Source organism: Oncorhynchus masou, chromosome 23, assembly GCF_036934945.1.
Source record: "Oncorhynchus masou masou isolate Uvic2021 chromosome 23, UVic_Omas_1.1, whole genome shotgun sequence".
NCBI lineage: Eukaryota > Metazoa > Chordata > Actinopteri > Salmoniformes > Salmonidae > Oncorhynchus > Oncorhynchus masou.
Window position 1 is genome coordinate 15,979,159 of NC_088234.1, and position 25,331 is coordinate 16,004,489.

The 25,331-nt window shown below is 46.0% G+C and overlaps 1 protein-coding gene across 1 annotated transcript in view; it reads right to left on the reverse strand.

Annotated features, from left to right (window-relative positions):
* The window catches only part of LOC135510065 (uncharacterized), a 51,805-nt gene extending 26,993 nt beyond the window's left edge, over positions 1 to 24,812 (reverse strand). Inside the window, exons 1-12 of the mRNA XM_064930869.1 lie at positions 24,222 to 24,812; positions 17,721 to 17,842; positions 11,821 to 14,001; positions 11,367 to 11,603; positions 11,010 to 11,234; positions 10,804 to 10,870; positions 4,181 to 4,327; positions 4,003 to 4,062; positions 3,239 to 3,415; positions 2,836 to 2,974; positions 1,570 to 1,622; positions 915 to 1,390 (exon numbers count right to left, since the gene is read on the reverse strand). Of these exons, the coding sequence (XP_064786941.1) occupies positions 915 to 1,390; positions 1,570 to 1,622; positions 2,836 to 2,974; positions 3,239 to 3,415; positions 4,003 to 4,062; positions 4,181 to 4,327; positions 10,804 to 10,870; positions 11,010 to 11,234; positions 11,367 to 11,603; positions 11,821 to 14,001; positions 17,721 to 17,842; positions 24,222 to 24,393 (4,056 nt within the window). The 5' untranslated portion in view covers positions 24,394 to 24,812. The remainder of the gene's footprint in view (positions 1 to 914; positions 1,391 to 1,569; positions 1,623 to 2,835; positions 2,975 to 3,238; positions 3,416 to 4,002; positions 4,063 to 4,180; positions 4,328 to 10,803; positions 10,871 to 11,009; positions 11,235 to 11,366; positions 11,604 to 11,820; positions 14,002 to 17,720; positions 17,843 to 24,221) is intronic.
* Between the last annotated feature and the right edge of the window lie 519 nt (positions 24,813 to 25,331).

Genomic DNA, 25,331 nt, shown 5'->3' on the forward strand with positions numbered 1-25,331 from the left:
GACACATTCAGTACTGCCTTGCACACTCTTGCCTGCATCCAGCTGATCTAAGGTGTAATCATTAGTCCAAACAGTTGAAAAACGTTGTTTTGCAAGCAAAACAAAAGTTTAGTTTCTATTGGAGAAATTCAGGCAGGTCTATCCCTGTTTCGTTTCCTTCCGTTTAAGAAATGTTTTTCAACTGAATCGGCAGAATGAATACACCCCTGATCACCTGCACACACAGGTCACTTGCATAGCAGCGGCAGCCACATACAAACAGCCTCATCACTTTGTTTGTTGTATAATTCCTTCTACCCACATGTGATTTCAGTTTGTGAGGGTGTGATAAAGAAAAACTTGTATAAACAATTGCAACACTGTCATATTGATCTGAGCTTTGCTGTTGGAAAATCACATTTGTGTCCGACTTTCGGCTGTCACAGATGCACCTCCCCTGACTTCACTCCTCGACTTTCTTCTTCTTCTTTGGTATTATGGCGGTCCGCAAACAAATGTTGTAGGTGCATGCCGCCACCTAATGTATTGGCTGTGCATCACATTGGAGGCTGGTGGGAGGAGCTAGAGGAGGATGGGCTCATTGTAATGGCACACAGGACTATAAGTGGAGTTTACGGCATGAACAGGACTATCAGAAGATGTTTAAAATGTTAAACGGGTTTTAAAGATAACAGTGAAATCAATAGTGGCTATGGGTCATCAGGCTGATGTCATAATGGATTGAAGGGTTAGTGTTAACTACAAATCAACGTCTGACTGTAAAGTCGCTCTGGATAAAAGCATCCACTATCTGACCAAAATATAACATATATAACATATAACTCCAGATGGTAGTTGTCATGCATCCCCAGCTCCTCCCAAACATCACCATGCCTGCACATAGACCACTGGACACTGAGGGCCAGTAGTGCCTAATTTCTCTCTTGCATCTCCCTACGGAGGGCGCCACTGAGCGCACTGTCCAGCACCTCCCGCACGCTCAGAACGTCCTCCTTCAGGCCTCGGAGAACATAAAACCCCTCTCCAGTCGCAGCTCCACCTACAGCTCCAGCTTCCACCCCTCCTGCCCTCCTAACTCTACCCAGCTCCAGGCTCACTCCCAGGACCTTAGCATTCTTCTGCACGGCCTGCAGCTCCACATCTCCCAGCATGCACAGGTCCTCTCCCTTCACATCTATCTGAGTCAGCTGGTTCTGCAAGATGGCCTCCAGCTCCCGCCTGGCCCCCCTGATGGCGTCCGCCCCACGCCCCACCACGCTCAGCACCACCGGGGGCGGTCTCCAGGGGGTGATGGTGAGGCCTGGAAGGGCATGAGGAGGGGGAAGGGAGCCATGTGAGGGGGAGGAAAAGCCGATCCTCAGTTTCTTCTTCAGTATCTGTTGGGCTCTCTCTGAGGAGACAAAGAGAAGAGGGTTAAGACAGAGTGTAAAGTCACATTTTATAACTAGGATCCAAAGTTTTCCCTGTCATCAAAGCATCACCAGGTAAAACTCTGGGTCCAAGTTATATCTACATACCCAAGAATAAGGATCATTTGTACATACAAAGTATACACACAAACACACATACCTTTCAGTGTTGGGATTGGAGCGATAGCTCCCAGTCGGCTCTCCAGCTCTGACCTGCAAACAAACAAAAACATAAATAAAATGTCCTGTCCAAAGCTTAACATCCAGACATCACAGCTAAAACTCGTAAAATAACAAAACTCATTCTATAAGTGAAGCAAACTACAAACAAACTTACCATACCATTTAAACCAGGGTTGCCCAACCCTGTTCCTGGAGAGCTACCTCTGTAAGTTTTTCACTCCAACCCCAGTTGTAACTAACCTGACTCAGCTTATCAACCAGCTAATTATTAGAATCAGGTGTGCTACATAAGGGTTCCACTCTAAATCTACAGCATGGTAGGGTATTGCAGTCCAAACGCAAAGTAGAGAGCCCTCGGACCTTGAATGACGTTTTACATCATCACATCCGAGTGTACCTTCAATGTCCCTTGCCCAAGCGAGGGAGAGTGATAATCGGAGGCGCGACATCCTTGGTAGAAATCTTGAAGTTCAGCTTAAAAACGACCAACCTAAAGCTATTAATGTACCTAGCAAGCTAACATAGCTAGCTAGCAGTTTTATCAGGTAGCTAGCTACAGTTACCCATAGCTGGCTAGCTAGTTTTATATTTTGGTAATTTATTTCAAAAAAGCTTTGGACAGGACATTTTATTTATGTTTTTGTTTGTTTGCATGTCAAAGCTGGAGAGCCGACTGCGAGCTATCGCTCCAATCCCAACACTGAAAGTTATGTGTGTAATTTATTTCAATAAATGACCCAAAATATGTTTATGAAGCTAGCTATGTTTTATATGCTCCTCACTACGAGACTCAGTCAATTTGATCGTAATTCCCATTGCCCAACCCCAAAATCAATGTAATCAATGAATAATTTTTGCAAGATAGCATCATAATTTTGTCTCACATACCGAAAATGCAGCCGCGTTGATAAAATTGGACACTTTGCAACCACTGAAGTTTGACACGTGACAACATTTTGAATTGAATTGTGGGTCATATCAACCAGACAAGTGATCCAGGTTCTTCACTCGGTCCCTCCAGCTAAATCGAGGGCTGTTTGTCAACTGGACCTCCACTTAAGATGACAATCAAACTGCATCCAGTTTCGACGAGGGGAAGTGGCTAGCGCCAGGGCTAATGGGGGTCAAATGAACATGTTTGGACTGTAGCCTAGCTCTTCAGGAACAGGGTTGGGAAGCCGCTGATCTAAACCAAGGCACATCAGAGACCCCACCATTTCAGACAATTAAAATGGAGACTGACCTGAATGCCTGGAAGACGGGTCTCTGCAGCATGACAATGCGGATGACAGAGAGGATGTTGGGGGACAAATCCCTCACACTTGACGCCATGCCATCCAACATGGCCTTACACACAGAGCCAGAGTCTGCTCGAGCAGCTCCTGGACAAAAAAATATATATTTTTTTAATGTCTAGAATATCATCTAACCAGTATATTACAGAATATAGATGCTGCTGTCACTAATGAACTTGTTCATCAGTATTTGTTTTGACATTAACTAAATTGTGTCCTACGAAATGTAAGACTAACAACTGCGCACAATAAAAATATTGAACACAAATTGATATGGCAGAGGGTTGATACAAGAGCAAATCAAGGGAGTCGGTTATGCATTTCACACAAAATAAGACACACTGTACATACCAGTGTTGACTGCAGGGAAGGCTGCAGAGCGGTAGCCCCTTCTCTCACACTGTTTCAGTATCTTCCCACAGACCTTGCTGATCCTCTGTGTGTCGCGTTTAAAGCTGACGTGAACGATCTCCTTGCAGCCCAGTGCACCGGGCCCTGTGGTGCACATCAAGTCTCCTGGCACACCCACTGATGGAGAGAAAAAGAAAGATATGGAGGCTTCTGAGGGGAGGACAGCTCATAATAATGGCTGGAATGGAGTCAATGGAATGGTATCAACCACATGGAAACCACGTCTTTGATGTGTTTGATGCCATTCCATTGACTCCATTCCAGAAATGATTATGCGCTGTCCTCCCCTCAGCAGCATCCACTGGTTGGCACTTATTGTTCAAATATAGACGTATGAGTGACAGTGGAGGCTGGTAGTAGGGGCTAGAGGAGGAAGGGCTCATTGTAATGGCTGGAATTGAATCAAGGAAGGGAGTCGAGCATGTGGTTCCCATACATTTGATGTGTTTGACTGGGTTCCATTTATTCCATTCCAGCCATTATAATGAGCCCGTCCTCCTGTAGCTCCTCCCACCTGCCTTGTTTAATAAGTGAAGAATAGGCTTGTAAAACGATCTGTGAAGTAATTATTCAATGTCTCTATATCATAGTGGAAAATGATTTTCCTTTGTCAAATGATTACTTTCTGACTTGTGTGAACGGATTGCTCTGAGAGTTTGTGATTGTGTTAATAGGATTGTGTATGGAAACACTGTAAAACCAACCTTGTGCTAACGCTGCTTGGACTGTGGGACCTGCAGCAGTCAGAATAGCTTTGGAGACACCTAAAGGAAGATAAGGGGACGTGAGGGGACACAGCGAACCGAACAAACAAACATACACACACACACACAGTGATGACTAATCAAAAGCACATTGGAGGACAATGATAACTAGTGCTACCTGAATGGTTGGCTGAGAAGTCTGTGGTGTTGATGATGACATCAGTGGTCTCACGGATGATGTCGCCAAAGACCAGTTGTAGCTTGACACTGCCCAGCGTGGCAGAGACCTCGTCCTGAGTAGTTGAGACGTGGCGATAGAAGGAGGCTAAGCGAGAGAGAGAGAGATTGACAAACAATTGACAAAAAAACAAAACAAAACAAAGGCAGAGAGAGAGACAGAGACAAAGAGACAGAGAGACAGAGAAATTAACAAATAGTTGACCAACAAACAAACAAACCTTAACCTAAGCAAAGTTTTCTCATGCATTGTTGATTTCTATTTGGCATGAGGGTCTGCTATACAAATTGATGGAAAGAGGTGTTGGGGGAAAAACATCCAACATTATAAAATCCATGTACACAAAGAACAACTGTGCGGTTAAAATTGGCAAAAAACACACATTTCTTTCCACAGGGCCGTTAGGTGAGACAGGGAGGCAACTTAAGCCACATCATCTTCAACATATATATCAACGAATTGGCGAGGGCACTAGAACAGTCTCCAGCACCCGGCCTCACCCTTTCAGTACTAGAATCTGAAGTCAATTGTCTACTGTTTGCTGATGATCTGGTGCTTCTGTCCCCAACCATGGAGGGCCTACAACAGCACCTAGATCTTCTGCACAGATTCCGTCAGACCTGGGCCCTGACAGTAAATCTCAGTAAGACAAAAATAATGGTGTTCCAAAAAAGGCCAGGACCACAAATACAAATTCCATCTAGACACCATTGCCATAGAGCACACAACAAACGATACATATCTTGGCCTAAACATCAGCGCCACAGGTAACCTCCACAAAGCTGTGAATGAGCTGAGAGACAAGACAAGAAGGGCCTTCTATGCCATCAAAAGGAACATAAAAGCCGACATACCAATTAGGATCTGGCTAAAAATACTTACTTATCAGTTATAGAACCCATTGCCCTTTATGGTTGTGAGGTCTGGGGCCCGCTCACTAACCAATAATTCACAAAATGAGACAAATACTAAATTGAGACTCTGCATGCAGAATTCTGCACAAATATCCTCCATGTACAGTGGTTCCTCCTTTAAAAGTTGCGTCATACTGCGGCACACCCTGCGTGCTGCTGCAACATTCTGTGGCACGTCTTTTAATTCTCAGTCATTTCTTCTGTTACTGCAGGTTATTGCTAGTTTGACCACCAGTGGGCATCTTTGAGAAGCATTTGATAGTATTCCGTATTGGCATTACCAGAGAATTTAAAAGCTTTTTTGTAATAACATAGTATATGGGATTGATTTGAAGAAATTTTGCTTAATTAATTAGATTAATATTATGGTGTTTAAATTCAGAGAAAAATTGTCTGTTTCTAAATTCAGACCGTTTCGCTCTCGGAGGGCACACTGGACATTCGGACCGAGGAGTAGGGTTGATTTGAGCATTCTGGCCTTACAACAGTCAAGCACCCAAGCTAACGTTGGCTAGCTACTTCCAGACACAAATGAAACCACTGACCATTTTACTCATCCTAGCAGAGCTGGTAAGGCAGTTTTCGTGTTAACCAGAGTGTTGGTGACTGTGAATGTGCTGCTGGAAACAATTGAATTGCGCTTTTTTTCTGACGTTTACTGACCACTTCCATATTCAACAGGTGTTGAGCGCTAGTAAAGTAATTATTCTGTGCTCTGGTACATTCAGACTTAGAGTGCTCTGAAATCGTAGTTAGCTGGACACTAGTTCGTTGCATCCGCTGTGGAGCCCAGTTTCATAATATGACCCTATTTCTCAGCTGCTTGCTGTCGTTTTGAAGTAATCGTGAAAAAAACGGGCCTTATTTTAGTGCATTTAGTGCATCAAAGCAGACACCTACGAAGACGGGATCTCAGGTAAGCAGCACTGGGCTGTATTTATGTATCCTAAAAATGACACCTGCTGCTTTAGATATCTCAGTTATTGTTTTCAGATCTATAAAAAATAATCTGTTTTCTTTACATTCAGAGAGCGAGCTGATCAAGGGGTTGAAAATGTAGATATTGCCAGATGTTCACTGTCCGAGGAACAGGCCGTGGCAAGGTTTATTGCTGGCAAAAATGTCCATAACCAGAGGTAATTAAACTGTTCTGTGTTGTTTTTCTCCATCTCTGCCTGTCTTGTTGTACATGGAACCTGTTTCACATGCATTCATTAAAAAACCTTTTAGATGTCAGCTGCTAATTTTCAGATTTACACCACATAAACACAGCCATTTTCTCTGGACTATCTGTTGCTGCCAAGTTATGATTTCCCTGGGGGTTAGACTTACAAGAACCAAGTGGTGAGACACAGCCCTCTATAGTAAAATGTTTCAGGTACACTCCGATAGGTGTCTGCGTCACATACAGTATCTTCTATTGACATTATCTTCTATTGTTTGTCCTCATGTGTCTGTTTTTCATCATTAAGTACTCTGCAGCCACTTAGTGTGGACACAAGGTGAGACCACACACACAAAATAATAGTATCTCTCCTTCACTTCATCCCTCTCTCCTTTTTCTCTAAACTCTCTACGGTTATATCAGCTGGTTTGGTGAACCCCTCCCGCATCTGAACTGGCTGACACAGTGGGCATATGATCATAGGTGAGATGTCACTTGGTCGGGTCAACAGGAAGTATTATTAAAGAGATGCTTTAAAATGTAAATAAGACAAGAGATGTAGTAGTCCCAGAGTTAATGATCCAGGGTCAGTTTTGCATTTCACCTCCTGATGATTATGATGACTGGCCGTGTTAGAATAAAGAAAACAAGGCATAATCATGTTCTCTCTCTATCCACCTGTCTCTCGTCTGCAGGTATGTTTTGATGTGAGAGAGGAAGCCAGTCCCGTCATCGCCACCTCACCCGCTCTTAAGATAACCTTCGGGCCAACTGGGGGCCCAAGGCTGGTTAGGAGACACCGCAATTGTGAAGAACTGAGAGAATATTAGGGTAGCACTGTAATTCATGAGTCATATGCTGTCTGCCTCTGTTCTTACCTCTTTCCCTTTCTGTCTTCTACACCTCTCTCACCACCTCGTCTTTCTTCCTTGTTTTATAACGCACAACATATGTGCATTGAAGTTCAGATTGAACTTGTATTTATGATATAATATTACAATTATCATAATTCTAATGCATTTATGTAGTTATAACACCTGGATAATTAACTTCTTTCAAGAAAACCTTTCAAATTCTCCACAGGTTGAAATGAATTATTTACATTTACATTTACATTTAAGTCATTTAGCAGACGCTCTTATCCAGAGCGACTTACAAATTGGTGAATTCACCTTCTGACATCCAGTGGAACAGCCACTTTACAATAGTGCATCTAAATCATTAAGGGGGGGGGGGTGGTGAGAAGGATTACTTATCCTATCCTAGGTATTCCTTGAAGAGGTGGGGTTTCAGGTGTCTCCGGAAGGTGGTGATTGACTCCGCTGTCCTGGCGTCGTGAGGGAGTTTGTTCCACCATTGGGGGGCCAGAGCAGCGAACAGTTTTGACTGGGCTGAGCGGGAACTGTACTTCCTCAATGGTAGGGAGGCGAGCAGGCCAGAGGTGGATGAACGCAGTGTCCTTGTTTGGGTGTAGGGCCTGATCAGAGCCTGGAGGTACTGCGGTGCCGTTCCCCTCACAGCTCCGTAGGCAAGCACCATGGTCTTGTAGCGGATGCGAGCTTCAACTGGAAGCCAGTGGAGAGAGCGGAGGAGCGGGGTGACGTGAGAGAACTTGGGAAGGTTGAACACCAGACGGGCTGCGGCGTTCTGGATGAGTTGTAGGGGTTTAATGGCACAGGCAGGGAGCCCAGCCAACAGCGAGTTGCAGTAATCCAGACGGGAGATGACAAGTGCCTGGATTAGGACCTGCGCCGCTTCCTGTGTGAGGCAGGGTCGTACTCTGCGGATGTTGTAGAGCATGAACCTACAGGAACGGGCCACCGCCATGATGTTGGTTGAGAACGACAGGGTGTTGTCCAGGATCACGCCAAGGTTCTTAGCGCTCTGGGAGGAGGACACAATGGAGTTGTCAACCGTGATGGCGAGATCATGGAACGGGCAGTCCTTCCCCGGGAGGAAGAGCAGCTCCGTCTTGCCGAGGTTCAGCTTGAGGTGGTGATCCGTCATCCACACTGATATGTCTGCCAGACATGCAGAGATGCGATTCGCCACCTGGTCATCAGAAGGGGGAAAGGAGAAGATTAATTGTGTGTCGTCTGCATAGCAATGATAGGAGAGACCATGTGAGGTTATGACAGAGCCAAGTGACTTGGTGTATAGCGAGAATAGGAGAGGGCCTAGAACAGAGCCCTGGGGGACACCAGTGGTGAGAGCGCGTGGCGAGGAGACAGATTCTCGCCACGCCACCTGGTAGGAGCGACCTGTCAGGTAGGACGCAATCCAAGCGTGGGCCGCGCCGGAGATGCCCAACTCGGAGAGGGTGGAGAGGAGGATCTGATGGTTCACAGTATCGAAGGCAGCCGATAGGTCTAGAAGGATGAGAGCAGAGGAGAGAGAGTTAGCTTTAGCAGTGCGGAGCGCCTCCGTGATGCAGAGAAGAGCAGTCTCAGTTGAGTGACTAGTCTTGAAACCTGACTGATTTGGATCAAGAAGGTCATTCTGAGAGAGATAGCGGGAGAGCTGGCCAAGGACGGCACGTTCAAGAGTTTTGGAGAGAAAAGAAAGAAGGGATACTGGTCTGTAGTTGTTGACATCGGAGGGATCGAGTGTAGGTTTTTTCAGAAGGGGTGCAACTCTCGCTCTCTTGAAGACGGAAGGGACGTAGCCAGCGGTCAGGGATGAGTTGATGAGCGAGGTGAGGTAAGGGAGAAGGTCCCCGGAAATGGTCTGGAGGAGAGAGGAGGGGATAGGGTCGAGCGGGCAGGTTGTTGGGCGGCCGGCCGTCACAAGAAGCGAGATTTCATCTGGAGAGAGAGGGGAGAAAGAGGTCAGAGCACAGGGTAGGGCAGTGTGAGCAGAACCAGCGGTGTCGTTTGACTTAGCAAACGAGGATCGGATGTCGTCGACCTTCTTTTCAAAATGGTTGACGAAGTCATCTGCAGAGAGGGAGGAGGGGGGGGGAGGGGGAGGAGGATTCAGGAGGGAGGAGAAGGTGGCAAAGAGCTTCCTAGGGTTAGAGGCAGATGCTTGGAATTTAGAGTGGTAGAAAGTGGCTTTAGCAGCAGAGACAGAGGAGGAAAATGTAGAGAGGAGGGATTTAATTGAAATACTATCCTGTGTACTCAGACTAATGCAGATGAAGGGAGTTAGATATGCATAGTTCTTTTCTGTATATATGAATTACGAATCAATCATGTTTCTAGTCTATTTCATGGTTACAGTGTGTAATCATTGATGTCCCAGGAGCAGGAGTGGTAATCACTGTTGAAGTGTATAATTGTAATACATACATGAAGACACAGCATCATTCAAAGAATGGAGTTTGACATGAATGAAAAAGAATGTCTCAGAGATTCATACCTGAACCTCACCTTTATTTGCCAAGGAAGAGTACATGATCAGTGAATATATTCAATGTACAGGCTACAATGTTGGAATGTCATGCATAGTAATAACTACAGGACATGTACAGTTGAAGTCAGAAGTTTACATACACTTATGTTGGAGTCATTAAAACTTGTTTTTCAACCACTCCACAAATTTCTTGTTAACAAACTATAGTTTTGGCAAGTCGGTTAGGACATCTACTTGTGCATGACACTTAGGGTTGGGCAGGTGAAAAGCATGGCTAGCCGTAGAAAAATGCTTTTTGAAATTCTCGATTATTGTGGATTTATTAGTGGTGACAGTGTTTCCTAGCCTCAGTGCAGTGGGCAGCTGGGAGGAGGTGCTCTTTATTTTTTTTATTTTACCTTGATTTAACCAGGCAAGTCAGTTAAGAACATATTCTTATTTTCAATGACGGCCTGGGAACAGTGGGTTAACTGCCTGTTCAGGGGCAGAACGACAGATTTGTACCTTGTCATTTTGGGGGTTTGAACTTGAAACCTTCCGGTTACTAGTCCAACACTCTAACCACTAGGCTACCTTGCCGCCCCTCATATTCTCCATGGACTTTACAGTGTCCCAGAACTTTTGGGAATTAGTGCTACAGGATGCACATTTCTGTTGAAAAAGCTAGCCTTTGCTTTCCTAACTGACTGTGTATATTGGTTCCTCACTTCCCTGAAAAGCTGCATATCACAGGGGCTATTTGATGCTAATGCAGTACGCCACAGGATGTTTTTGTGCTGGTCAAGGGCAGTCAAGTCAGGTGGGAACCAGGGGCTATATCTGTTCCTCGTTCTACATTTTTTGAATGGGGCATGCTTATTTAAGATGGTGAGGAAAGCACTTTTAAAGATCAACCAGGCATCCTCAACTGACGGGATGAGGTCAATATCCTTCCAGGATACCCGGGCCTGGTCGATTAGAAAGGCCTGCCCGCAGAAGTGTTTTAGGGAGCGTTTGACAGTGATGAGGGGTGGTCGTTTGACCACAGACCCATTATGGACGCAGGCAATAAGGCAATGATCACTGAGATCCTGGTTGAAGACATCAGAGGTGTATTTGTAAATATGACAGGAATAGTTTCCTTAACTCACTTTGATCTGGAGAAGCATCCATTACAAACCCTCTGACATGCAAAGCACACTGGGAAGTCTGGAAAGCCTGGAAGTAAAACAGAATACAACCACAAGTCAAGGGCAACCAGTGATGAACTGTGTTAAACAGTAACTTGAGTTTTGATTTTGCATGAAACATCCATTGAAGTCAAGAGAGGTGCCCTTCTTTAAAAGTCTCTTCTCACCTTGGTAGAATCTCTGTCATTGGGATGGACAACAATGCGGACAAGGAAGGGGGTTCTGCTCGCTCGATTCTGTTCATACCTACGGATCTCTTCTAGCAGAACCTGTGTTACCATATTGTGAGGGAACTGGAGAACACCACCAGTTCCAAGTACAGGGAAGGCAACAGAACAGAGTCCCCGGAACTCACAAGAGGCTAGAACTCTCCTCACACCCTGCCTCAGAGCCTGAGAGAGGACCAGAGGTGCTGGGTTACTGGTGATTCAAAGGTCACAATTGCCAAGTGAAGACACACTCACAGATGCACACACACACACACACACAGACATGGACACAGGGACACATACAAGGGGACAAACCTGTACTGCTGGTCCTTGGAGGTTGTTGTCCCATTGTAGACAGCTGAGGAAGAAGACGCGGCCAGAGCTGAGACCAGACAGTCCCTCCACCAGGACGTTGTCACCAGGTGCAGTCCGTCCCCCTAATTCCCTCAGAAATGCTGTCATCAGCGCCGGTCCAGCTGCCTCCGACAAGACATGACCCACTCGGGAGGAGAGAGGGTCACTACCAGCCATGGGTGACACCAGAGCATCCACCTTCAGAGAGAGACAGACAGTCAGACATACAGACAAAGACACAGACAGAGGGACAGACAGAGGGACAGAGAGACAGACAGAGGGACAGACAGAGGGACAGAGAGACAGACAGAGAGACAGACAGAGAGAGGGGGGGAGATAAAGAAATTAAGTAAAAGGGGAAGAGAAAAAGGAAGACGAAGTGTAAAAGAGAAAGGGAACATTGAGTCTGTCTCACCTCCTGTTTCTCTATGGTTCCCTGGATGATCTCCACTTGGACACAGACCTCTGGAGCCACTGGTCCCCTGGTGGAGGCAGCAGTGGTGTCTTTCTGAGGAGCATGTGTAGTGGTAGTGGTGGTGCTCGACATTCTCTCCCACTCAGAAATCTCCCTCTTGCCCTGTAACAGCCTATCACAGGCCTCCTGCATGGCTCTCACTGCCTCTCCACTCACATCAATCAGAGTGACCTTGGTAAGGATGCGCTGTTCCCTCCCAAAGTCCCTCACTGCAGAGACTATGGCCTCAGAGCACACCTTCAGAGGAACGCCGAATAACCCTGAGCTGATGCAGGGCATGGCCAGGGTCTGGAGTTCCATGGTCTCTGCCAGATCCAGGACTGTCTTTACTGTCTTCTCCAGCAGAGGGCGCTCATTCCCACCTACGCTGCCCTCTACTGGTCCCACTGCGTGCAGCAGTATCTTACAAGGCAACTTCCCTCCTGTACTCTCTACCACTGTACCTGTGGGTACTCTCCCTATCTGCCTAACCAGATCTCTGCTGGCCTGTTGTACCTCAGGCCCCCCCGCACGGCTTAGAGCTGCAGCCACGCCCCCAGCGTGATCCAGGTCCTCATTGGCTGTGTTCACCAGCGCATCCGCCCGTTCCTTGGTGATGTCACCTTGACGGACCACAACCTGCAGCCCCCTCTGGAGGCGATAGCTGGTGGCTGTGACCATCTCCTCCAGTCTTGGTCCGGCGCGAGCTTCGCTGGCAACACCACCGTGGTTGTGCAGCTGGATGAAGCAGTGTTGAGAGCGACCCACCACTCCAAGGTCCTCCCTTCCCAGGCCCTGGAAGTAGCGTAGTGCCCCCGGCTGGTCTATGGTCACAGTCTGGTGGACCAAGGAGGCCAGAGCGGGACCCAACCTGTCCCTAACCTGGGCCACCCGGACAGAGGGTCCAGAGAGCACCACAGTGGGGTGGATGGCTGAGGCTGAGGGGTAGAGGGTCACCCCAGTGTGTTCCACACCGATCCTCTCCAGCAGTTCTGGTAGGTGGTCAGCAATCGCCGGGTAAGGGAGACACACTGTCTCCTCCACACTGGACGGGTCTATCAGAAAGGCCCCGATCTCCTCCCTCAGCTCCTGAACCTCCTTCACGTGTCCCAGCAACTGCACTCTACACCCAGGACCATACCTGGCCACCACCCTGCATCTGCTCTGGTTCATCTCCTTCACCTTCTTCTCAAGCTTGGATTTCAGTTCAGATGGCAGGGTGCCACAGTTGGGCACATCGATCTTCTCCTCCCCAAACTCCCCCAGCAGATCCTTCTCAGCCTGGTCCAGTTTCCCAGAGGAGAGGGAGAAAAGACGGAGCTCTGTATCCCCCAACTGTACCTCCACATGGAGTCCCAACCCCAGCAGACTGCTCAGGTTCCCAGACCTCCCATACTCATCCCTCAGGAAGGACAGGAGTTGGGGGGACACCTCAGGCACCACCCGCTCCAGCACCAGAGAGATTTTATCTGTAACTAACTGTCTGGCTGTCCTGACATCACTTGCTGAACCCTCCAGCACCAGCTGAGATGAGTCACTGCGCGTCACCCTCACCCCTGGAACAGCCTCACCTAGATCCTTCTCTATCACTTCACCTAGAAGCCGGAGCTTGGACTGTCCCAGACGACAGGTGGTGCTGATCTTCTCCTTCTTCCAGGAGCTCAGACCCTGACCCTGGAAGGCCTCCAGCTCCTTCAGCTTGGCCTGGACCTCGGGCCCCTCCCCAACCACCACCGCAAACCCTTTCCCTGCCTCGCAGTAAACCCTCACATCCTCCGAACCCAGGGTACTGCTCTGCAGCAGAGTCTGGAGCTTACGTGGGTCTACCTCATAGTGGCATTTGTACCGCACAGGGAGCTGTTTTAACAGTCTCTCAACCTGTACCTTCCATGGTCCCACCCCAACCCCATCTCCACATGACCCAGCTTGGCCTGAGCCTCTGACCACTGCCCTCCCGTCCTCTGGATGGAGGTGGACAGAGCAGCCCAGAGAGGACAGCTGCTGCTGCAGGTCTCTTCCAGCCCCAGGGCTCTCCTTCAGGTATCTCAGGAGGTAGGAGTCTAGATGGAGTTCATGCTCTAGGAAACCAGGTGGTGATGTCTGGACAGGGAGGGAGGGATGGAATGGGAGGGACTGGTGACTCTAGAGTCAGAGATAAAAGGTGTAAGTCCTGGGGAATTCCACTGTTAATGATTATTATGTCTGTCTTTATCTATGTTTATTATTCATTTATTATTGTAGGTCAACCGTACAGCTGCGTCTGGATTATATTATAAATCTATCAACTCGTTTGGCATTTGTCCAGTTTAGTTTAATACAGATTCGTTTGGCTAAAATGTATGTTCTTGTCATTTCTCATATTGTAAATGTATATTTTACTCATCATAAAATCAAACATGCAATAAAATCAATGCAGACTATTTTGACCTCATGTTATGGAACATAAATGTCTTATTAAGCAGGTTATGTGACTCTGCATGTACTGTATAGGTGTGTCTGTATAGTCTGGCCTCACCTGACTGCTGAATGTTGTGTCTAGCAGGTTATGTGGCTCTGCATGTACTGTATAGGTGTGTCTGTATAGTCTGGCCTCACCTGACTGCTGAATGTTGTGTCTAGCAGGTTATGTGACTCTGCATGTACTGTATAGGTGTGTCTGTATAGTCTGGCCTCACCTGACTGCTGAATGTTGTGTCTAGCAGGTTATGTGACTCTGCATGTACTGTATAGGTGTGTCTGTATAGTCTGGCCTCACCTGACTGCTGAATGTTGTGTCTAGCAGGTTATGTGACTCTGCATGTACTGTATAGGTGTGTCTGTATAGTCTGGCCTCACCTGACTGCTGAATGTTGTGTCTAGCAGGTTATGTGACTCTGCATGTACTGTATAGGTGTGTCTGTATAGTCTGGCCTCACCTGACTGCTGAATGTTGTGTCTAGCAGGTTATGTGACTCTGCATGTACTGTATAGGTGTGTCTGTATAGTCTGGCCTCACCTGACTGCTGAATGTTGTGTCTAGCAGGTTATGTGACTCTGCATGTACTGTATAGGTGTGTCTGTATAGTCTGGCCTCACCTGACTGCTGAATGTTGTGTCTAGCAGGTTATGTGACTCTGCATGTACTGTATAGGTGTGTCTGTATAGTCTGGCCTCACCTGACTGCTGAATGTTGTGTCTAGCAGGTTATGTGACTCTGCATGTACTGTATAGGTGTGTCTGTATAGTCTGGCCTCACCTGACTGCTGAATGTTGTGTCTAGCAGGTTATGTGACTCTGCATGTACTGTATAGGTGTGTCTGTATAGTCTGGCCTCACCTGACTGCTGAATGTTGTGTCTAGCAGGTTATGTGACTCTGCATGTACTGTATAGGTGTGTCTGTATAGTCTGACCTCACCTGACTGCTGAATGTTGTGTCTAGCAGGTTATGTGACTCTGCATGTACTGTATAGGTGTGTCTGTATAGTCTGGCCTCACCTGACTGCTGAATGTTGTGTCTAGCAGGTTATGTGACTCTGCATGTACTGTATAGGTGTGTCTGTATAGTCTGGCCTCACCTGACTGCTGAATGTTGTGTCTAGCAGGTTATGTGACTCTGCATGTACTGTATAGGTGTGTCTGTATAGTCTGGCCTCACCTGACTGCTGAATGTTGTGTCTAGCAGGTTATGTGACTCTGCATGTACTGTATAGGTGTGTCTGTATAGTCTGGCCTCACCTGACTGCTGAATGTTGTGTCTAGCAGGTTATGTGACTCTGCATGTACTGTATAGGTGTGTCTGTATAGTCTGGCCTCACCTGACTGCTGAATGTTGTGTCTAGCAGGTTATGTGACTCTGCATGTACTGTATAGGTGTGTCTGTATAGTCTGGCCTCACCTGACTGCTGAATGTTGTGTCTAGCAGGTTATGTGACTCTGCATGTACTGTATAGTCTGGCCTCACCTGACTGCTGAATGTTGTGTCTAGCAGGTTATGTGACTCTGCATGTACTGTATAGGTGTGTCTGTATAGTCTGGCCTCACCTGACTGCTGAATGTTGTGTCTAGCAGGTTATGTGACTCTGCATGTACTGTATAGGTGTGTCTGTATAGTCTGGCCTCACCTGACTGCTGAATGTTGTGTCTAGCAGGTTATGTGACTCTGCATGTACTGTATAGGTGTGTCTGTATAGTCTGGCCTCACCTGACTGCTGAATGTTGTGTCTAGCAGGTTATGTGACTCTGCATGTACTGTATAGGTGTGTCTGTTAAGTCTGGCCTCACCTGACTGCTGAATGTTGTGTCTAGCAGGTTATGTGACTCTGCATGTACTGTATAGGTGTGTCTGTTAAGTCTGGCCTCACCTGACTGCTGAATGTTGTGTCTAGCAGGTTATGTGACTCTGCATGTACTGTATAGGTGTGTCTGTATAGTCTGGCCTCACCTGACTGCTGAATGTTGTGTCTAGCAGGTTATGTGACTCTGCATGTACTGTATAGGTGTGTCTGTATAGTCTGGCCTCACCTGACTGCTGAATGTTGTGTCTAGCAGGTTATGTGACTCTGCATGTACTGTATAGGTGTGTCTGTATAGTCTGGCCTCACCTGACTGCTGAATGTTGTGTCTAGCAGGTTATGTGACTCTGCATGTACTGTATAGGTGTGTCTGTATAGTCTGGCCTCACCTGACTGCTGAATGTTGTGTCTAGCAGGTTATGTGACTCTGCATGTACTGTATAGGTGTGTCTGTATAGTCTGGCCTCACCTGACTGCTGAATGTTGTGTCTAGCAGGTTATGTGACTCTGCATGTACTGTATAGGTGTGTCTGTATAGTCTGGCCTCACCTGACTGCTGAATGTTGTGTCTAGCAGGTTATGTGACTCTGCATGTACTGTATAGGTGTGTCTGTATAGTCTGGCCTCACCTGACTGCTGAATGTTGTGTCTAGCAGGTTATGTGACTCTGCATGTACTGTATAGGTGTGTCTGTATAGTCTGGCCTCACCTGACTGCTGAATGTTGTGTCTAGCAGGTTATGTGACTCTGCATGTACTGTATAGGTGTGTCTGTATAGTCTGGCCTCACCTGACTGCTGAATGTTGTGTCTAGCAGGTTATGTGACTCTGCATGTACTGTATAGGTGTGTCTGTATAGTCTGGCCTCACCTGACTGCTGAATGTTGTGTCTAGCAGGTTATGTGACTCTGCATGTACTGTATAGGTGTGTCTGTATAGTCTGGCCTCACCTGACTGCTGAATGTTGTGTCTAGCAGTTTATGTGACTCTGCATGTACTGTATAGGTGTGTCTGTTAAGTCTGGCCTCACCTGACTGCTGAATGTTGTGTCTAGCAGTTTATGTGACTCTGCATGTACTGTATAGGTGTGTCTGTTAAGTCTGGCCTCACCTGACTGCTGAATGTTGTGTCTAGCAGGTTATGTGACTCTGCATGTACTGTATAGGTGTGTCTGTATAGTCTGGCCTCACCTGACTGCTGAATGTTGTGTCTAGCAGGTTATGTGACTCTGCATGTACTGTATAGGTGTGTCTGTATAGTCTGGCCTCACCTGACTGCTGAATGTTGTGTCTAGCAGTTTATGTGACTCTGCATGTACTGTATAGGTGTGTCTGTTAAGTCTGGCCTCACCTGACTGCTGAATGTTGTGTCTAGCAGTTTATGTGACTCTGCATGTACTGTATAGGTGTGTCTGTTAAGTCTGGCCTCACCTGACTGCTGAATGTTGTGTCTAGCAGGTTATGTGACTCTGCATGTACTGTATAGGTGTGTCTGTATAGTCTGGCCTCACCTGACTGCTGAATGTTGTGTCTAGCAGGTTATGTGACTCTGCATGTACTGTATAGGTGTGTCTGTATAGTCTGGCCTCACCTGACTGCTGACTGGGGAGGTTGTTGTGGGTGGAGGCTCCTGGCTGCCTCTCAGAGTGAGGAAGAGAGGTCCTCCAGGCATCTCCAACACATGATTAGGTTTCTGAAGTACCATCTCCTGGTCTGAAAGAGTTACAGAGGCATGAGTTGATGTTGCTGTTGTAGTCGTTGTTATAGTAGTAGTGGTAATAAAAATAACAACTAAAAGCACCAACATATTTGTATCTTAAAAGCACCAAAAGGGGTCATTTTTTACCCCAAATTGGTAATGATTGCATAGAGACACTGTCTGTCAAGCAGTAACATGTTTTATTTAATTAACCTTCTGTAACACACGCTTCTTTTTTAAAAACATTTTCACACATCTGTTTTTTGTATGTTTTTATCAGTTAATTTGATAAATTGAATCAATAGAAACGTATGAACATTTTTGGGCTATTCATTCAAAACATTGTGTTTCTGTAACGTCTACTCCTACTCTCCGGCATTCAACATCGTCTGTCTACTAACCACAGGTCCTGGCAACCCACCTTTACACATACCTGGCAACCATCTTCAAGCACACCTGCGTCTCATTATGAGTCTGGACTTCATTACTCCCTTGATTACTTACCCTTTATATCGCACTCTTTTGTTATCAGTCATCAGGTATTGTTGTTTGTGTTTCCATGTCAGACACTTCTCTTGTTTTGTTATCGAGCCATGTTTGTTGTTATTAAACTCACTAACTGCACTTGCTTCCTGACTCTCGGCGTCTATGTTACAGAACACTACCTCCACAAATGGAAGCAGCAGTCAATCAAGACATCTCCCAGATGGTCGCTGAACAGGGTCACCTACTTCGTCAACACCTCGACCAGCTGGCTCATTTGGGAACGGCTATGGATGAGGTCCTCTTCATTACTCAAGGGGCTTCATCTCCAAACAGCGGAGGATTCTCTAACACATGTCGACCCAGCACCACAGCCCATCCAGCTGTCCGTCCTGTTCAGCAATGCCAGATTGTCCTTCCTGGACAAATATGACAGGACTCCATTGAAATGACGTGGCTTCCTACTCCAGTGCTCCCTCTATTTCGCTCATCAGATGGGAGCCCCCACCACCAAGAGGTCCAAGGTTGCCACATATATTTCTCTGCTGACAGGACGAGCATTGGAGTGGGCCACGGCCATCTGTGAGAGAGGAGAGGATAAGCTGGGTTCCTATGTGGGGTTCATGGCTCTGTTCAGGGTTGTCTTCGACCAGCCACCGGAGGGTAGAGAGGGGGGTGAGCGCCTACTCCAACTACGGCAGGATGGCCAGACCGCGGAAGAGTATGTGCTCACCTTTCAGACAGTGGCAGCATCCAGCAGCTGGAATGAGCCAGCGCTCTGCAACCTCTTTAGAAGAGATCCAGAAGGAGTTTAGCGTGCCGAGATGATATCCTATCCTTGGACACCCTCATCACAATGGTCCTCCGTCTGGATAACCTGCTTCGGGAGTATCGGAACCCGCACTGCCTCTCTCCCTCCTCCGTTGATCGTTCTGAGTCAGAGCCTGAACCCATGGAGGTGGGGGCGACACACCTCTCCGCAGCTGAGCGACGCCGTCGTAAACAGCTGTGGCTCTGTTCTTATTTCAAACGGAAGGGGCACCAGCTTCAACGGTGTCCGGTATGTTCTAACCGGGGATCCACAAGAGCAGAGGGACAGCCACGTGATCAACCGTCTCCTGGGTTTGGCATGAGCATTCCATCCTCATCACTTTCCGCCAAACCTTTCTTAGTATACATTTCACTGTCTGGCTGTCCTTCGCCTGCTGAAGGGTCATTTCACCTCCGCCCCGTTGCTTAAACATCCAGATTCTACACTGCCCTTTGTGGTGTAGTTGGACGCCTCAGAAGTAGGTTGTGGGCGGTCCTGTCCCAATGCCAAGGTAATCCACAGAAATTGTATCCATGTGCCACCTGTCCTCCTGAGAACACCTTCGTTCCCACAGGGGTAAGGGATCAGCTATTGACTTGGGCACACAGCTGTCATCCCTGGACATCCAGGTATCACCCACACCATTCAGTCCATCTCTGGAAAGTACTGGTGGCTTACCTTGGCGCAGGACGTCACTCATTATGTTAATTAATGTTATGGCTGCGATCCCTCTACAGGGATCAACATCAGGGGAAATTTCAGAGTGACAACTAAAAGTATAACATTGTAACATTAGACATTCTTGAAAATGCAAGTGTCTTATACCCTTCAAAATATTAGGATCTTGGTAATCAAACAATGTTTTCCAATTTAAAATAGCTATTACAGAGAACAAATAACATGCTTTTGTTTGAGAAGAGCAATCAACAACAGAAACATTTTCCGCCATGACAGTTTTTACACATTCACATCTGAAGGTAAAATTATGACTTTACATTCTGATATCTTACTCTTATTTCTCTTCCTGAGGGTCCCAGTGATCAAATGAAGTGCCGTGTTCTTTGATAAAATCAATTTTTATAGCTTAAATCGAAACATTTTGTAACCTGTTTGTGCCGTGAATTCCATCTCTATCATTTTTTTTACGGAGCATTCGACATAATTACACATGGTAAACCATTGTTTATCTAGTCATGGTTGGTTTCAGTGCATTCCTCTGGATGTGTGCAACACAGCCAAACCTCATTGTTTTTTTTGCGGTGAGTATTGACCAAAGTGAACTGATTTGAAGACAACGAGCAATGACTACCTTACGCACCAATCATTTTAGCGAAGCTTCGTTGATGGACTGTATTTCTGCCCAATGACCACTGATCTTCTTGAAATCTAGCTGGGTAGATAGCCAATGAGCTGAGGTAAACACCAGTATGTAATGGTTTTGGGTTGGAGCACCATTCCTTGTTTAATATCGCATGCGTAACAAACTCCATTCTCGCCTTGACGATCAATGGAGTTGCTGTGAGGCTTGTTACGCGCAGCTGTATTTCGGAAAGTTGTATTTTCAACGATTTCATTGAAGACGTCATGGCGAATAAATCAGGAAAAGTGAAGTCAAAGTCTAAAGTGAAAGAGATTTTTTGTTTGAGGAATCTTTGAGTGTTATGATTCAAACAGGAACTGAGGAGCTGTTTCTGCAAGGACAGGACGTACTTCTGGATGGGTAAGTGCTAATGCTGTTTTATGAAATATAAATATATATATTTTTTTGGTTGCAAAAATATATATATAAAATATAAATATATATATATATGCAATGAAATGTATGTGGTTTGTGTGTGTGTGTGTGCGTGTGTGTTTGTGTGTATAGATATATATATTCCATGTCAGATTATATTTTCCATTTTTTTATTCAAATGGAATGGAGTAGAACAGCAAACACACACATGGCCACTGCGCCTGCAACTCCTCTTCATTTTCATATGAAATAGCCATTGGCTGCTGTTCAGGGGAGGCCCACAACAATGGCCGGAGTTGAATAGAACAGCACTTCACCTTCGTGACTGTTCCCTCTGCTCTATACAATACATATCTGTTTATTTTATGTGATGATAAAAGGCTCATACAATACAAATATTTTTGTAATGTTTTCTTTCACAGTGATAGCGACTCCAACTGGGAGCCCCCGGTGCCAAGCTGCCCGCTCTACCTCTGCCCCCAGTGGTGTTCATATGCCACAGTTCATTACTGCAGGCATGACTGTGCCTCAGGGCCAAAAGGGCACAGCATGGAGGCGTCGTTGTGTTCTGTGTCGCATGAACTGCACCACTTGTTCAGTTTGCCTCTGCTTTACATCAGAAAGAGACTGCTATGGGACATGGCACAGGCAGCAAAATATTGTGTCGAGGACTTCCAAAGGGTGTACTGTTTTTTTTAAATATTTATTTTCTCATTTTTTAAAACTTTTTGTGTGTGTTAGAATTGCTTTTTGATATGTTGTATATAGTTATTTGCACTGTTGTATATAGTTATAGGTCATTTCACCAATTCGGCCACATTTGGGCAACTTGTGTGGGACACCTAGGTGACTTCATGCTAAATGTCATGTAGCTCACCCATTCCTGAAGTTATCAGTCTGACACTTTGCACACCTACAGTTGTCCTCTTGTGTTATCCATCAACATTATCTCCAGCATCCTATCTGAATGTGTGGCTATTCTAGTACATGTGAAAGATGATACTACAACAATAAAAAACAGAAAACGTATGCTCTTTCTTTCTCTTTTCTTCCACCAGATCTACTGTGTTATATTCTCCTACATTCAATTAACATTTCCACAAACTTCAGAATATTTCCATTCAAATGATACCAAGAATATGCATATCCTTGCCTCTGGGGCTGGGGAATATGCAGGTAGGCTATAGGCAGTTAGATTAGTGTATGTCTTCAGGCGGAAATTGAGAACAAAGGGATGCAGCCATAACAGGTTTTAACTCCTATATTGTATGTGCCTTATCCAAATCCCACAGCGACCCTCCAGTAGGGAAACTCTATCCCATGCCTCAGCGTCCCTGGTCTCATCTGTCCATTGACTTTGTCACTGATCTCCCCTCTTCTGATAGTTTTACCACCATGTTGGTGATAGTGGACAGATGCTCTAAATAACGTCATTTCATCCTTCTCTCTTGTCACCCTAATGCTCTCCCGATCACTGAGGCAGGTCTTCAGCAGGTCTTCCGGCAATATGGCCTTCCAGAGGGTATTGTCATGGATCGTGGCCCCCAATTCATGTTACGTATATGGAAGGCTTTCACGGAGAAGCTGGGGGTCACGGTCAGCCTCACTTCTGGGTACCGGCGTCAGTCTAACGAGCAGGTGGGGAGGATGAACCAGGGGCTGGGGAGGTTCCAGAGGAGCCACTGCCAGGACCGGCAGGGGGATTTGGCCCGATTCCTTCCTTGGGCTGAATACACCCAGAGTTCATTGCGACACTGAATCCCTTCCAGTGTGTTCTGGGTTATCAGCCAGCCCTGGCTCCATGGATTCTGAGCCAGACCGAAGCTCCTGTGGTAAACGAGTGGTTCAGGCGCGCAGAAGAGGTATGGAACGATGCGCACATGAGACTCCAGCGCATCGTCAGAAAGAGCAGGCGGATGGCCACTGCAGTGAAGCTACCTTGTTCCATCCTGGTGATCTCTTCCGGCTCTCTGCCAGGATCCTCCCGCTCCACCTGGCATGTAAGGAGCTGAGTCCCTGGTTTGTGGGGCCGTTCAAGGTCCTCTGGAGGGTCAACAATGTTATTTAAAGATTACAACTCCCCACTAACTTCCGGCTCTCACCATCTTTTCATGTTTCCCTTCTCAGGCCAGTGGTTCCTGGTCCCCTGGCTGATGCCGTCCCCCACGACACCCTCCTCCCGGACATTGAGGGAAGCCCTGCCTATGCCGTCAGATCCATCCTAGACTTACCATGTCATGGGGGTCGGCTCCAGTACCTGGTGGACTGGGAAGTGTACAATCCAGAGGAGTGGTGTTGGGATCCAATGGACGACATTCTAGATCCCAACATCATCCGAGAATTCCACTTTTGTGTCCAGACCGGGCTGCTCCACCTGGTCAGAGTCGTCCTGCGGCTGGGGCCGAGTGTCGGGGGGAACTGCCACATCTACTCCCCCTCTCCAGCACTCGACGTCGCCGGTCTACTAACCACCGGTCCTGGCAACACACACCTGGACTTTATTACTCCCTTGATTACTTACCCTTTATATAGTACTCTTGTCATTAGGTAGTATTTTTTGTTTCCATGTCAGATGCTTCTCTTGTTTTGTTATCGTTCATTGTTATTAAACTCACTAACTGCACCTGCTTCCTACTCCCTGCGTCAGAGGCTAAGTAAATGGTCATTGAGCTAATCTGAAGTACCGGTACACCCTACGTTGGACATTATCGGCTATATGGGTGGTGGGGCCATCAGACTCACCTGAAGCAGGAACTGAACCCTGTATACAGGTGCACAAGCTCTGCAAGTACGCATGGCTTGCATGTATATTCATCTTGTGCGCATGCTTCGGGTGATAGCAGTCTGAATGCACTGCCAGCGCTTTGAAAACTTGATTTAATTATACTGGAACTTTCCTTAAAACAAAGGTTGTAAAAGTATGCTAGACATTTATAGAATCAATCATACCTAGTTTGATGTTTCTGTGACAAACCATGAATTAGTTATTGATTTATACCACTTTTAATGGCATCTTATATATTTCTATCAAATCAAAACTGGAATTTGTATTCAAAATGTACTGATATAGAATAAATCTTATCTAGTTTGATGATTCTGTGACAAAGGCTGAATTAGTTATTGAATTATATAGCTTTAAATTGCATTTGAAAGATGTTATGTATTTCCATCTAATCAAAACTGGACTTTTTAGTCAAAGCAAAGGTTGTATAAGTATACTTTATAGAATTAACCATATCTATTTTTATGTTTCTGTGACAATCAATTCATGAATTATTGATTTTTACCATTTTAAATGTGAAAGTGAAACTGTTCCAGAATTATCCACAGTACAGTTCAAATACTAATTTCAACATTTTCATACCTGTTTGGTCAAAAAATGCGATCTTGTAAACGTTGTCACCAACATTGTGTATCGGTCCGCAGTCTCCACCACCAGATTTACGGAAAACCTGAAAGTACTTTTCAATCTTCTCTTTCTGTTCTTGATCCAGACTGGGAACCTCGAAGAAAACGGGGTATTTGTAAACTTCCATATTGTAACTTAAAGTAGCCTATTCGCTTTATTCTAATAGCTACTGTACATGGTCTCAAATCAGTTTCATTCGAACAGCACAACCGTTTACCGATCATCAGGCCTCCTGTCAGTTTTCTTTTGCAGGTGAACTTGCCAATCAATGTAGGCTGAAGCGCGCGAGCACACTTCTCGCAAAAGAAACACACTTTTTTTGTATTCTACTTGGCAACATAGACGTTAGGCACGTTCAAGTTGATCAGTTTTGTCATGTGGTCACCGCCTTTCAAAGTGTGTTGCATTATGGGGATAAAAATGGTCAGACTTGCGCCTAATGTGGACTGCATGAACTTTACAAAAATCATGTGATCATAGGTAATGTAGTTTTGACTGCATTCGACTGCAAGTTTCTGCAGTTGCTCTTTACCAGCCATCCTCTGCATTGTGTGTGGCTCTATTGTCAACCAATTATTAGCTTGTTTTTGTTTGACCCACGCGAACGTGGCCAAAAACCTGACTTAAACAGGAACCAACTATACCACTCTTCATGTATTCAGTGGACATACTATCACAGTATATTGGATGACTCATTCATATTCCATTCACACAGCTCCATGTATCATTGATAGGTTTAGGCTACTACATGATAATCACATTTTCCCTATACCCATAACGAGGTTGCTACAACCTAGCCGACAAATTAATGTTTTGAATGTAGGTGCATATGTGGAGAGACAAATTGGAGTAAACAAGATGACAGACAGTGACACATTCAGTACTGCCTTGCACACTCTTGCTTGCATCCAGCTGATCTAAGGTGTAATCATTAGTCCAAACAGTTGAAAAACATTATGTTTTGCAAACAAAACAAAAGTTTCTATTGGACAAATTCAGGCAGGTCTATCCCTGTTTCGTTTCCTTCCATTTAAGAAATGTTTTTCAACTGAATCGGCAGAATGA